General features: G+C 37.7%; 1 protein-coding gene across 1 annotated transcript; it reads left to right on the top strand.

Annotated features, from left to right (window-relative positions):
• Positions 1 to 4,041: 4,041 nt before the first annotated feature.
• On the top strand, positions 4,042 to 5,064 carry LOC141607392 (uncharacterized). The gene has a single exon (XM_074426743.1). The coding sequence runs from the start codon at positions 4,042 to 4,044 to the stop codon at positions 5,062 to 5,064; it is 1,023 nt and encodes a 340-aa protein (XP_074282844.1).
• Positions 5,065 to 16,187: the final 11,123 nt, after the last annotated feature.

Consider the following 16,187-nt stretch of genomic DNA (forward strand, 5'->3'; position numbering starts at 1 on the left):
CTCCTAGCTCGCCTGCTGGAAATCCATGCTATTTCCTTGCTCAAATAATTTGATCGACCCAATATACGCATCCATTGCAATAGTTTCTGCCATGCTGATTCTGAGTAAGAACATTTAAAGAAGAGGTGATTGTGAGTTTCAAGTGCAGCTTTACATAATGCACATCTGTTTACAATGATCATTCCCTTCTTGTTCAATTGAATCCACCGTAGCTAATTTCCCCTGCAAAGCCAATGTCATGATAACACTATGTTTAGGCAATACTGCCCTTGTCCAGACTATCTTTGCCCATCTCACTTGCCCCTCCTTTTCTCTAATCTGTTCATAGACCAAAGACAAGCTAAGCTTCCTCTTTCTGACATAAGACTGCAGTATTGCTTTTGCAGCATCAACAATACCATGTTTTTGGATCAAATCATCTTTGACCTTAAGGATACTCTTCCAAATTTCAGAATGATAAACCTTTGGGACCACAGTCCAGAAACTACCTGTCTTAATGTTGTACTGATAGTTCCAAGCCACCCAATAGCTATCAGAGTGCTGATCAATTTCCCATATCCACTTACAGATTAGACATTTGTTCCAGGCCAGAATCTCTTTGATATTGAAACCACCCTCCTGCACAGGTTTACAGCAAGTTGCCCAACTTTTCATTACCAGCTTTTTTGTGCCTTCCTCTGTATTCCATAAGAAGTTCCTGCAGAATTTGATGATCAGTTTGATTACTCCTTTTGGTATCAATAGAGTAGAACACCAAAACTGTTCTAGCCCAAATATCACTGTATTAAGTAGACTGATTTTCCCAGCATAGGAGAGAGTCTTAGTTGACCAGTGATTTAGAGCTTGCTGAACTTTTGTAAGCAGGTCAGCAAACATAGATTTGTTAAGCTTTCCTTCATTTAGGGGTAAACCAAGGTATCTGAAAGAGAAGGTACCCTCCACATAACCAGTGTTCCTCAAAATTTCCTGCTTCACATCTTCCCTTACACCACCCATATATCTTCATTTAGGGAATGTATCTGAATCTGGAAGGAGTTTAAAATTGGAAAATACTCTTTATTTTGTTTTTGTGTGAACCGTCCAACCCACCTGAACCCTTCTCCAAGCAAGCCTTTCACTATAAATACCCTTCATTCATCCTTTATTCAAGAGGATTGGAAGCTATTACAAATCAAAGTTTAAACCCTCATCAAATCACTAGACACCGAGATACAAACCCTAAAATTTCGTGCCTCAAACCCTAAAACGACCTGACCTAAATCCCAGATCTGAAAACTAGACTCTTTTAGGTTTCTAAAACATCTTTCGGATCTAAAATCGGATTATTAACGAATTCACAAAGCTAAAAACAAAATCAACCTTTATTTTCTAAGAAGATTTCGGTTTTGCAAACAAACTCGTCGAAGGCAGCCCCTCAAAACAATATCTACAATCGATTACGACACGAAGACTTTGTCAACGATACATGTAGGTTGAGGATGAAATAATCCCTTTCTCTTTTTCCTCCTTTATTTCGTTTTCTTCAATTATTATCATATATTGTTTATATCGTTAACTAACTCGTTTGCATGTTGAGTTTGATATTATTGTGATATAATTTATGTATGAAGGCGGATGGAATATCATATGTTGTTGTTAATGCCGATGGATGACTTATATTACATGTTGATTTGTTTTCTGTTAGGAATTAGAATGATTTCTGACAATCTTGTTGCACATATCACATGTTTATTTCAATTAAGCATAGAACTTGTTTAATTATGTTCTTTTGTTAGATATATCTTAGAATTTGTTTAGATCTGATATTTTTGGCATGTTAAAATATAAAAGATGAAATCTTTTTTATTAATTCACATGTGTTGCTTTAATTAATTGGATATGATTAATTAGAATTGCATGAAATCGCATGAATAGAATTGTTTGTGTTGATTTGTTTTTCTCATATGTTTGAATCCTTCATAGGTCACGTTTTCTTCTAAGACTAAGAATTAGTCTTATTTTCACATGATTACTTACATGTCTAATTTAGTTATGAAATAATTAAAGTGAAGATTGCATGTTTGTTTTAACCAGGTTAATTATGAAATAACTTAATCTAATTTGATTGTTTATCACATGTCACGTGAATGAAACCCGACTTGACTTACAATAGGTCTAGTACGATCCCAAATTGACCAAATAGGTCTCGGCCAACCTCGTTATGTGTGCCCTCCTTGGTTTCCTCTTTGCATTCGTTTGTTGTTTGATTTGCAATTGTTATTGTAATTTTTATGCAACTAATGTTCGCTAATCTATCTTATGCTAAAGATAAGTAAACCTTCTTCTCTATCTCCTTTTTTTTTGTTTACTAGAATAGTTAATGAACTTCACATGATAAATAACTCGACGAAGCTTAATTGCATTAAATCGACATAGAATTGATGTCACATGCTAGGGTTTTAAAACAACGCTTGCATATATAAACTCGTAGCCAATATAGCCATTGTTTTCTATTAGTAGAGACCATTATTGCAACGGACGGGGTTGGGTGTTAATTAAAGAATTTAATCAAACTTCCTAACACGTAAACTCAAACGAACCTAAAATCTTTACTTGGTTTCTAAATTCCATCTAAAAATTTAGTGGCGACTCTAAATCACATATTCTCGCGTGGATGTAAATTTCCCTTGTCCACAATTTGGCGACTTCGCTGGGGACTTGAAGCTTGAAAATAGAAAATAATGGCTATTAGGTTTACCTAGTTCATATTTTATTTTTGTTTATCATGCATAAACCCTAATTGATACTTTAGGAGGACCATCAAGCCCGTGTATCGATTGCATTGTTACTTGATGACGTCCACTATGCCCGGTTTAAAGACCAAGGTGGTTTCATAGAGGCTAGCAAGTGGATTTCCGACCATTTTGTACAATACTTATGGCGGGTCTACTCTTCCCTAATGAAGCGGAATCATTGACATAGACCCACTTTAGAAGACCGATCGAGACTTAGAAGAGTCTAGGCCATGCATAGCATCCATAATATGTGAATGACTACGTGATTGCCTGATCCCGAGTCATGTTTTTCAAACCTATTTTCGAAAATCCCGTGTCTAGAATAGGCTTCTGTTTTCGAAAATTCAAATTAATTTCAATCAGTCAAACTCAAAATTTTGGTCCATCTTGTTTACCCAAATTTCCGAAAATTACATACCCTATTTCAATCCCGAGTCTTTAAACTCATCACCTTTTGAAAAAAAAGATCCATTTTCTAAGGCGAAATAATGCCCAAATAGAGTTAAGATTTCATCCATATTTTAACTCTATTTACCAATCCCGAACTTTCGAAAGGATCACTTCCTAAGCGAAGTAATGGAGTTAAGATTTTTACCCATATTTTAACTCTATTTTCGATCCGAATTTTCGAAAATAGCATTTTCAATATTTCAATTTTCAAAAACGATCTAAAAAGGACATTTTTAGGCCGTTATAATGCCCATTTTGATTTGAAAATTCAATTCAACTTTTTTCAAATTAATCCAACCCATTTAAATTTCCGATCCTTAATCAAGCATGAGATTGAGTCGAGTCTAAGGTAGTGTCTTAACTATACAAGGTCATTTACCCCGTATCCTAAAGAATCTAGGATATGACACATTTGGATCACACAAGTTAAAATCTTGGGTCCAAATCACATGTGTCCAAGTCAAACCACAAGGAATGCCTCAACTAGCCCACATAGACGTCCCTCCATCAAACCCATGGGCCGTACACGGTCCAATCACGGGTTTGCTGATACCAAGCCCAGTCTAAAATTGAGTCGTTATGCCGTCGAATCTCGTTAAAATCCTAAGTTTGGGTCAAACCGATGTCTAAAGTCAACCATAAGTCTTAACCCATGTCAAAATGAACCTAGGGGTCGAACCTATAGTCTTGTTCAAATCCGAGTCTTCTCATATGGGTCAAGTTTTTGGGTCAAGTCCAAGGTGTGCAGGTTTTATCCAAAATATTGATTGGTGCAGGTTTTCTTGTAGAAAGGCTGCCGAATACCCGACTTAAAGTAATGGAAGACGCAATCAACAAGCTTAGTGCGACAATGGAACTTATGATGACTCGGATGGAGAATATCGAGTCCAAGCTCACCGACTCATCCGTCCCACCTCAATCCGATTTGGAGAAACGGTTTCAGTTTATCGAAGATATATTGAAATTAGCCCAAGGGAAAAGTATCCATTTCGAAAATGCAAGGACCTATACTCCAGTTCTAGACAAGCTATCGGCAAACTTTGCACTGACTGATATTCCAAAGTTTGAGGGTACTGAGGATCCGGTCCATCATGTTAAGTCCTACAAGGATTACATAGCTTTGAAGGGAGTACCTACTGAAATGCTCTCTAAAATATTTGCTCAATCCTTGGGTACACACGCAAAAGCATGGTTCTACAACTTAGACCTGAAGAATCTTCCCACTTTTGAAGACATCACAGTGGAATTCTGCAGACACTATGCTGATAATGTGGAAATCCAAACCTCTATGAGAACATTAGAGGTGATGACCCAAAAAGAAAAGGAAGGTTTCACCGAGTTCTATTCAAGGTGGCGTGGTGAAAGCGTGAAGCTAGCTAAGAAGCCCGATGAGGTTGAAATGGTGGATAGGTTCATAAAGAATTTACGACCCGTCTACCGAAATGCTCTCAAGTACCATAACTTCAATTATTTTAAAGAATTGGCCCGAAGTGGAAGGAAAGTCGAAGACAATCTTAGAGCCACTGAAATCGAAAAACCTAAGGGATACCCGAGATCATCTTCTAAGGGTAAGGCTCTTGCAACTACTAACTTTGTGGAAGCCATTAATGCACTCGAAAATGGGTCCAAAAGGCCACAACGCCAAAGCCCAAGAGTATTTACTGATATTGGGTGTACCTATGCTTATGCTCTTCAAAGACTAATGGCCCAAGGAAAGCTAAAGCCCATTGGTCCAATCCCCGATATACCAGTTGAACAACGAAAGAAATGGTACAAACCCGATGCTTATTGTGCCTACCATCAAGGAAGGGGTCATGATATCGAGAATTGCTTTAGCTAAAGCATGAAATCTAAGATATGATTGAGAACGGAACGCTTCCAATCCCGACTACAAAGCCCAACAACGTCACTAACCCATTTGGTGACCATATCAATTTCATCACTGTCGAAGACAATGTTGATAATTTTCATCCCACTCGCTCGTGTTATCTAAAGGGAGTGTACATCGGGAGTATATTTGTGGATTGCTCTAAGTACCTACCAAGCCCAAAGAATGAAATTCAAATTGGGAATTTTGCTATAGATTGTACTCCTTATCTCTCCGGAAATAGCAATGAAGTTAACGGTATTTGGGCCGATGATGAGGATGATATATACCTTACTAAGGGTGCTACTGTTCCTCACACACAAGCAGAAATCCAACGAGTAAGGAAAGAAGCCCATGAGTCTAATCATTTGACTCGATCTGGGCGCCCATTTCGCGTCGAGAAGGCAAGCCTTGCCTCTAGTTATAAGGACATCCCTGAAAAAGTGTCCTCAAAAGAGCCTGCAACAGTCGAGGTTCTTGGTGAAGGGACGACCTCCGAGGCTTCCCTAATCAAGCAACTCCAAAAGACTAAGGCCGATGTATCCATTTGGCAACTCATGTTGATTTCATTTGAACACCAACAAGCTTTACTTCAAGCTCTTATGACTATGACCGTGTCACCAAATGTCACTCCCGACAACATGGTTACTTCCATCGTCCAACCAAGGCTTACCAATGCCGTGACATTTTCAGATGAGGATCTTCCTCCGTTTGGGCCTCAACACAACTTGGCCCTTTATATTGCTATTATATGTCAGGACACACACATTCCGATGACTTTAGTGGATGACAGGTCCACTGTAAATGTCCTTCCTTTGAAGACCGCTCACATTTTGGGCTTTGAAAAGAATGACTTCATACCAACCAATCAAACGGTTCGGGCTTTCGATGGTACAGTACGTCGAGTGTCCGGACTAGTCAACATAATAATTCGGGTTGGATTCACGGAACGAGAAATAACATGTCAAGTGATAGATGTCGCTTCATCCTTCAATTTGCTATTGGGTAGGCTGTTGAACCATATAGATATATGATTAAGTTTTGATAATGACAAGTGTGTGCTTCGTTTTATATATACTCTTGCTTGTAATCGTTTGTTTAGTCTTTGTTAGAATAACTTAGGATTACAAGTTTAGAAAGTAATGTTATAGCTCTCTTAGCTATAACATTGAAGATTTGTGAAGCATCATTCAAGTCATGTTATAGCGAAACAGCTATAACATTGAAGGTTCTTAAAGCATCATAAGCAACTGTAACAAGTTTCAAGTATGATGATCATTCAAGCAAAAGGCTAGATCAAGTCTTTAACAAAGCTCAAGATGAAGAGCTTTTGGTCAAGATAAAGAGAAGATCCTTTACTGAAGATCTTCAGGAAGATTAGTTAGTATAGGTCTTCATCTAATGACGGTATCTTAAGATAAGAGTATTGGGAAATTAAAGTTATAGCTATTTCACCTATAACTTTACTAATCAAACTTAAAGTTATAGCTGTTTCTACTATAACTTTAGGTAGCATTTTAATGGCACGATTTTAATAGTTTTTAAAATCATTTTTCAAAGGATAAAATTCTTTAAACATATTTCGAAATCATTTGTGTATATAGTAGAGCTGAATTATGGGTTGTTATAATGGATGACTTGCATATCCCTATTGGTTAGTAAAACGACTTATGGGTCGTCATGCTACCTAGGGTTTGCTAGTCTATTTAACCTAACCCTAATTCATCAAGATAGGTTTTTATCCAAGATGGGCACGGGCCTAGGGTTTCAGCCGTGAGCTGCAAACCATTGGGGCGTGTGAGGTTGTTGTGCTTAAGTAAACTATCTAATCAAATCTAGCTTATATTTATATAAGATATTTTCCTATCTTTATAATATATGATTTTATTTGTTTACTTATTCTAACTTCTTAAAAGATATAGTTTTAGATAACAAATAAGATTTACTTTTATCTTATTTACCTAAACTATAATATCTTGGATTTAATTAGGAAAGAGATCAAGATTTATCTCTTGAAGTCTTTGCCGCCTATCTCACGGCATCCTGGGGTTTCGTGCAAACCCTAGTTCCCTCTTCTACTATAAATACAATTGATCATTCCTTGTTTAAGTAAGCTTTTCGAAATACTACAATCCTTGCAAAACATATTTGAGTTTAATTCTTAATTGTCTTATTGTTTTGTTTTTGAAAATATTGCGAAAAGTCGTGCTCATCAAATTGCTTATCTTTCTTAATATTACGTCATAAGATAATGGTACTTCATATTGTTTCTTACTCGTTCAATTGTGTGAACACTTAGAAGAACAATCAAGTGCTTTCTTAGTAACTTAAGATAGTCAAATCAAATATCTAGTGATATTCAAATCGAGTTATAATTAGAGTTAACTATACGAGTTGGGTTGATAATTTTGTAATCCGGAGTAAGGTACTAAAATTATTAATCGAGAATAGTGGACGTAGGCTTCGACGTGTGAAGCTGAACCACTTCAAATATCGTGTGTCTTTGCATCTTTCGTTTCAGTCATTTCATTACGTTCATAATCAATTAGTTAATTAGTTAAAGTTTAATCAATAAACTTTAAGTAATTAATTACCTTGTTATAAAATAAAAAGTAGGCATAATTTTTAAATACTCAATTCACCCCCCCCCCCTCTCGAGTATTTCGGGTGTGATAAACTCTTCAATTGGTATCAGAGCCTCGTGCTCTTGATTGCCTAACCGCAAAGAGGCTAGATCCGTCTATATTTTTATATTTTTATTTTATTTTTATTCCGCTGCCTTACACGTGTGAAATGGATTCCAAGTATCTTAAGTGTCCCGTCTTTGATGGGAAGAATTATGGACTTTGGAAAAACATGATGACACACTACATAAAAGGACATGATTGGGAGTGCTGGACGTTTATAAAGAACGGACCACATAAAATCTTGGTCGCATCTTCGGAAGGCACTACCTATGAGAAAAAAGAAGAAGACTATGTTGAGGCTGATTACAAGAAGGCTGAGAAAAACTCGAAAGCAATAAGCCTGTTACAAAACGGCATGACATCGACAGAATTCGATCGTTTTTCTTCTTGTACTTCGGCCAAGGAAATATGGGATGGTCTTGAGTTGGCCTATGAAGGAACATCGGCTGTAAGGAAATATCGCATTGACTTGCTAATTCAAAAATATGAACTGTTTAGAATGGAAAATAATGAATCACTTGATAGCATGTCAGCACAATTTTTTACTATAGTCAATGAACTCAAAAATCTTGGTAAAACCTTTAACTCCAAGGATATTGCTAGAAAAGTACTTAGGAGCCTAACCAAGAAATGGCGTCCCAAGGTCACGGTTATGGAAGAAGTCAGAGATCTCACTTCTCTTCCTTATGCAGAACTTATTGGTGCTCTCATGGCTCATGAACTCGTCCTGGATGACGATGAGGCCGAGTCCAGTAATAAGAAGAGCATGGCTCTACAAGCTTCTTCTAAAGAAGAAGATGATTTAGAAATAGAGGACGAAACCGTCTTGTTTGCTAAACGATTCAACAAACGCATTTTCAGAAATAAGCAAGCAAAATCGTTCAATAACAATAATAAGTTCTCTAATAAGAAAATTTCAGAGTCAAAGAATACGTTTGCTAATAGAGGATGCTTCAAGTATGGAGAATCCGGTTATATGATTAAGGATTGTCCCACATGGGAGAAAATTAAAGACAAAGCAAAACGTGACAAGACTAAGAAGGAATTCAAGCAAGTGATGATAGCATCTTGCTGGGGAGATCTAGACCCTGAGGACGACGAAGCATCAGAAGAAGAAGAAGTTGCTAACCTATGCTTAAGCAACGTAAGTCCTGACCTCTTCTCAGACGATGATAAATATAGTGTGGACTCCTACTGCTGCTTCCTAGGAGATTCTGATTCAGAAGAAGAAGAAGAAGAGGTAAGCTATCTTGAACTTAAGAAGAGCGTTAAGAAATTGTCTAAGAATGCCTTAATAGAATATTTTGAGCAATCTCTTGATAAGTGTCACGAACAAGAGATGGAATTGAAAGACTTGAAAGAACAAATTCTCGATATTTCTGAAGAGAATCAACTCCTTAAAGCAAAAGCCAAAAAGCTCAAATCTAAAGTTACAGCTAATACGGCTACAACTTCAGATACGACAAATGCTGAGAAGAAGGCTCTTGAGTCTAAAGTTATAGCTAATGAAGCTATAACCTCAGACCTAAAACTCAACATTAAGCCTCTTCAAGCCAAACTTATAGCTAGTGAAGCTATAACATTGGAATTGAGGAAAGTCAAAGAGCTTCTTGAGACCAAGGCTACAGCTAGAGAGGCCGTGATCTCAGATCAAAAGAAGGAGATTAAATCTCTAACTCAGCAATTAAAGGAATCTAAGACTGTTCTTTCAAATACTAAAATAACGCATACCGAGATGGTTCGAGTTCTTAATGATAGATTCCAGAACTTTCGTGACAACTATAAAGAGACTCATCCTCCCAAAGTCGTAGAGTCAGACCATTCCAAATGCAACAAAGAAATAAAGTCCCTAAAAGAATTACTTTTGCATGCTAGGAAAGTTCATGAGAAATGGGAAGGTAGCACACGTGTCCTAAATTTCCTAACTGAGCAATCAGATAATAATATGAAAATGGGATTAGGACATGAGTGCTACGGTCGTAGAGATCACTCTAAATGCAAATCAACTCCTTCCGAACAAGATTTCAGAAGGAGAAAATATACGAATTTACCAGAATATTTGATTTGCAATTACTGTGGTCATACTGGACATATCCAAGAAAATTGTGTCAAATATGCTCAGGATTTAAGAAAAGGAATCAACTTTGTTAACGCATCCGACACTATTTTCGAAGATAATGATTGTACCCCATCAGAACCAAGTACAAGTGAGGAACGCAACAATGATCATCGTTGGTTCTATGATATGAGCTTCGATTTCAAGAAGGCTACCAAATCAAAACAAACACCTAAACCTAAAGAGCCCTTCGAAACCAAAGCTCCCCCCCAAACAACCTGAAAGACCTCGATATAAGGAACCCACAACTCAACCTAAGACGGTTCCTAAACAAACCCATTCGCCTCCAAAACGTAAAGTCATAAAAAGGGTTTGGATTAGAAAAGATCTAGTTTTTAGAGTGACTAACGTCAAAGGACCCAACTTAGCTTGGGTACCTAAAAATTGTATCTAATCATTTTGCAGATTGTGGTGAAAGAAAATAACCTATGGTACCTTGATAGTGGATGCTCAAGGCACATGACTGGAGATGCAAATTTATTTCTTTCACTTGAACCCTTCGATGGAGGTAAGGTCACATTTGGTGATAACAAGAAGGGTAAGATCATCGGTGTTGGTAAAGTTGGAATATCCTCTTCTCATGCAATTAGTGATGTTTATCTTGTTAGTGGTCTCAAGCACAATTTACTGAGTATCTCTCAATTGTGCGACAAAGGAAATAAAGTTGTCTTTCATTCAGATTCCTGTCGAATAATAATTGAAGGAACGAGTAGTGTTGTGCTTGAAGGACACCGTAGAAGGAATGTCTATATGATTGATTTAAATAATATTCCTACTAATTCATTCACATGCATGAAAGTAATAACATATGATCCGTGTCTTTGGCACAAAAGATTTTCTCACATAAATTCAACAACGTTGAATAAGCTAAAGAAATGGGATCTGGTTGAAGGACTTCCATCAATCAAATTCGATCAAGAAACCCTATGTGATTCTTGTGCTCGTTGCAAACACGTTAGATCATCGTTCAAACCCAAGAGAATAGTAAGTACCAAAGAACCACTAGAACTCGTGCATATGGATCTTTGTGGCCCAATGAAGGTAAGAAGTAGAGGTGGATCCAGGTATGTCTTCGTTCTAGTTGATGACTATTCTAGATTTGTTTGGCCAATCTTTCACAACTCAAAAGATGAGACTTTCGAAGAATTTGAAGTTCTAATGAAGCTTGCCCAAAATAAATATAAATCAAAATTAGTTTCCATTCGTACGGATCATGGCACCGAATTTGATAATCAAGCTTTTATACAATATTTTAGGGAGAATGGTGTTGGGCATAACTTCTCGGCACCACGAACCCCACAGCAAAACGGTGTTGTTGAACGTATGAATAGAACATTGGAGGATATGGCACGCACAATGTTATTGTGTAGTGGGCTACCTCGAAATTTCTGGGCTGAAGCTATTAGTACTGCATGCTATCTTCATAATCGAGCTTTGATTAGACCCATCCTCAAGAAGACTCCTTATGAGCTTCTCAGGGGACGTAAACCTAACATATCACATCTACGTTGCTTCGGGAGTAAATGTTTTGTCCATAATAATGGTAAGAATAGATTAAGTAAATTCGATCCCAGAAGTGACGAAGCGGTGTTTGTCGGTTATTCTAATCATAGTAAAACATATAAGGTTTTCAATAAAAGAACCTTATGCATTGAAGAAAGTGTTCATGTCGTTTTGATGAGAATAATATGTTTGACAAAGCTGAACAGGATGAGGAAGAAGATTTGAACGAACCTGATTTCCGATTATCCAGGGATGAACTTCCAGAATTGGATGAGGAAGATAAAGAAATTGAGGGCACAAATGATGAACAAGGAAGCCCTTTGAATGATAAAGGAAAGAGTACTGAGAGTTTAGTTGATGATACTAAAACCTCTTCTCAATCCAAGCAATTGGAGGATAAAGTTATAACTGATGAAGCTATAACTTCAACTTCTAATCAACGAACTAAGTCCAAATTTATAACTGATTCTATTATAACCCCAGACTTGGATTCAGGGGGAACAAGGCTTGAACCCCAATCATTCGAAGAAGGCGAGACAAGTTCAGATGAAGATGTGCCTCCTGTTTTTAAGAAATGGAAATATAAAGATTCTCACCCAATGGAAACCATCCTAGGAAGTCTGAATGAAGGCGTTCGAACTCGTAGAAGACTTAACAAACTTTTGCTCATTCTACTCCTTTCTTTCAACCATTGAGCCAACAAATATCAAAGAAGTACTTGCCGAACCAGATTGGATCATTGCTATGCAAGAAGAGCTTCAACAGTTCGAATGAAACAAAGTGTGGCATTTGGTTCCAAGACCTAAAGACCGAACGGTTATCGGTACGAGATGGGTGTTTAGGAACAAGCTGGACGATACAGGAGTTATTGTTCGAAACAAAGCTAGATTGGTTGTACAAGGGTATAATCAACAAGAAGGAATTGACTGCGATGAGACCTTCGCTCCTGTAGCCAGACTTGAGGCTATTAGATTATTAATAGCATTTGCTGCTCATAAAGGAATTAAACTTTTTCAAATGGACGTTAAAACAGCTTTTCTTAACGGTTATTTGAATGAGGAGGTTTTTGTTGAACAACCCCCAGGGTTTCTCGATAGCAAGTTTCAAAACCACGTTTTCAAATTAGATAAAGCCTTGTATGGTTTGAAACAAGCTCCGAGATCGTGGTACGACAGATTATCAAAATATCTTCTTGAAAGTGGTTTTAAAACAGGATCTGTCGATAAAACCCTATTCCTGAAAACTGAGGTTTCTGATTTATTAGTTGTACAAATATACGTTGACGATATTATTTTTGGTTCAACTAATAATCGGTTATGCAAGTATTTTTCAGATTTAATGACCTCAGAATTCGAGATGAGCATGATGGGAGAACTCAAGTTCTTCCTTGGACTCCAAATCCAACAAACTCCTGAAGGGATTATGATACACCAACAAAAATACATCAAGGAGCTAATCAAGAAATTCGGTATAGAAAATTCTAACTCTAAGCCAACTCCTATGGGCACTGAGAAGAAGTTGACCTTGGATGAGAATGGTAAGTCTGTCGATGAGACGACTTATCGAGGTATGATTGGCTCACTCCTTTATTTAACTGCAAGTCGTCCGGATATTATGTTTAGTGTATGCGTATGTGCTCGATTTCAATCGTGCCCTAAAGAATCGCATATGATCGCAGTTAAGAGAATCTTGAAGTATTTGATTGGTACATCTAAATTATATCTGTGGTATCCTCTTGAGTGTAATTTCGATCTCATAGGGTATTCAGATGCAGATTATGCAGGATGTTCACTTGACAGAAAAAGTACTTCCGGCATAGCGACGTTTGTTGGACCGTGTATCATTACGTGGGGGTCAAAGAAGCAAAATTCCGTTGCATTATCTACTCCTGAAGCCGAGTACATTGCTGCTGGACTGGTATGTTCTCAACTTTTATGGCTTAAGCAACAACTATGTGATTACGGTGTTAATGTAGGGTGTATACCTATTTTATGTGACAACACAAGTGCTATCATTATATCTAAAAATCCTGCACAGCACTCACGAACTAAGCATATAGACATTAGACACCATTTTCTACGGAATCATGTAGATAAGGGCAACATAAGACTGGAATTTTGTAGTACAGAGAAACAATGGGCTGACATTTTTATCAAAGCATTGGCTAGAGAACGTTTTGAGATTTTACGATTGGAAATTGGTTTAATTGGTGGCAACTAAACTTGTCACAAATATTTTATTCTCTATATGACTGACTAGATTTGACGAGATTGTATGACTGTGTCCGTATTTTTCGTTGCACGTTTATTTATGTCAAATTTATATTATATTATGAGAATATTCCATTTTCTAGTCATATATATCTTAAGTTTTATTATGAGCCAAAAGTCGTAACCAATTGTTCCAGTTTCTTGCCAAAACCAAAATTCCCACAAATTTATCTCTTACCATATCTTACCATATCTCAATATATCTTGTCATATCTTTTAGACAAATTACCCTAACCACTTGTTTATATTATGGTAAATATTTTTTGTTAATAAAAAAATCAAAAACTTACCTAACTCCTCTCCACACGCCACCTCCACTATCCTATTTCCCTTAAACCACTATTACCATAATTAATTCCATGCTCCCATAAATACTTCCTCCTACCGTCACCATCACAAACACAACACCCAAAGACCTTCCTTTTAGACTTTTCTACACACTCAACCTCCAAAATCCTTTCATCATCATGACTCCTCCCTCAACCCGTTTTCACTCGCCATCAACTCGGTCCACAACTCGGACCGGGTCCTCCAAACCCTCATGCAACAAAACCTATGTCCCTATCAAAACTCCCTCACCTTCATCAAACCAAAAACCAACTAACCCCGATCATAAACGGGTTGATCCTAACTTAGAAGGGAAAAGATGGAAATTAAATAAAGGGAAAAAGAAGGCCGTGGGGTTTGAAGATTCGGTGGAAGAAACTGAGGTTGTAGCTAATCAAGAAGGTCATCAAAGGACGATGTTTCCAGAATACATGCCGAATGCAACATCAATGGGGCTTGATAAGCTTCGACTCACCGCGGATGAAAGAACCCGTGTCAACTATGTTATGAGATACGGTATTCATGGTGGTCATATTTATTCCGAAAAGTGGTATGGAAGAAAGTTTGTTCCTTTGTTGGTCCGGTTTATCCTATTGAGGTAATCCAATTTTATTCTTCCGTCTCTGTCAAAAATAATGTGTTGCATGCGGTGGTGAATGATACCGAAGTCAAAATCTCCCTTACCGATTTTTGTACTCTGTTTTCGGTCCCTGATGATGGGATCGAAATAAATCCGAGTGCGGAATGGGGAGATGTGACGGAGGAAGAGAAGCTTACAATTAAGAAGTCATTTGACGTTGATGCTACGGGGTCAAGTAACATGCTTGCGGGGTCATTTACCCCAAAATTGAAATTCTTTCTTAATTTCATTTGGAACACGGTTGTTCCGAGAAGGGGTGGTCGTGATAAGTTGTCTAATTATAAGATGGTGTTGTTGTCTAAGTGGCTTGAAGGATCTAAAGTTAGTCTTCCTCATCTCGTGTTTCATAAAATCGTTCAAACAAGTGTTTGTGTCACCGAGGAAAAGTTTTATACAACTTTGGATTTGCCATATGGTATGTGGGTCTCTCGGCTCTTGGAACAAAAAGGGGTGATTGGAATTTCTAGTTATGGTGTCAAGGTGAAAGATGAGATGTGTGACACTCATCTTAAATTGATGAAAGTTGGTGCTATTGGACCCGATTTGGTGTTTTTGGCAAAAGGGAATGTGGTGGAGAAATCGTCGGATGTGGTCTCGGTTGTTGAACAAAAATTGGAAGTGTTTATGGCAAGTATTTGTGAGAAATTGGATGCACAAAATAAGATGGTTGTGGAGTTGGTCTCGGGTTTGGGAAAAGACAAGAGTGAGGCTTCGGATTCGAAGGGTTCGGATCATGGTGAAGTCTTAGCTTATTTGCATGGGCATGAAGCACGGGTTGATGCTATGGCTAAGGATGCGGCTAGGGCGGCCAAGGAGTGTGTTCGTCATTCTAGTGCGTTGGCTAACTTAGCTAGTCAAGGTGGGGCTTTGTGGAAGGAAGGGAAGGCTATGCATGAGGATATGCGGGTTGTGTACGAGGCTACTCAAGCCTTGTCAATGAAGGTGCTTAATTTTGTGCGGTGTCTCACGGCACAAGCTAACCATGTCCGTTCATGCTTTGATCGTCTTGACTCTCTTGAGTTTAGGACCCGTCCCGGTTATGTCAACCCCAATGTCGTGAAACGTGACATTCCTTAAACCCGTCCTCTTCTTTTCCTTGCCTTTTCTTTTGTTAGACTTTATATTTTGAATAATTGTCTAATTCGGCCCATTTTGGCTTGCTTTTCATTCGGCCCATTTGGCTTAAATACTTGTTCTTATTCGGCCCAATTGGCAATTAGACTAGTTTGGTTTGTAGTACACTTATTTTCTATTTGGCTTGTTTATGTAGATTACTTTCTCGTTTTCTAATATTTCCTTGCATGATTAATCCGTGTCTCGACTCATATCATTCTAGTTGTTTTATGTCTTTTCTCGTCTTTTCGATGATGTCAAGAGGGGGAAGAAATCTTCGTGACTTAAGTATTTGCCTAAGCTTGCTCCTTGTCGGAATCTTTAATCTCTTAAGGTCCTTAGATGCTATACTTTGTATATAAGTGATTGTTCTTGCGTTCAACTGTCTATGACTTTTTATAGTATTATGTTGAGGGGGAACTTACACTTAGTCACAAATC

Source organism: Silene latifolia, chromosome 10 (assembly GCF_048544455.1).
Source record: "Silene latifolia isolate original U9 population chromosome 10, ASM4854445v1, whole genome shotgun sequence".
In the NCBI taxonomy this organism is placed as follows: domain Eukaryota; kingdom Viridiplantae; phylum Streptophyta; class Magnoliopsida; order Caryophyllales; family Caryophyllaceae; genus Silene; species Silene latifolia.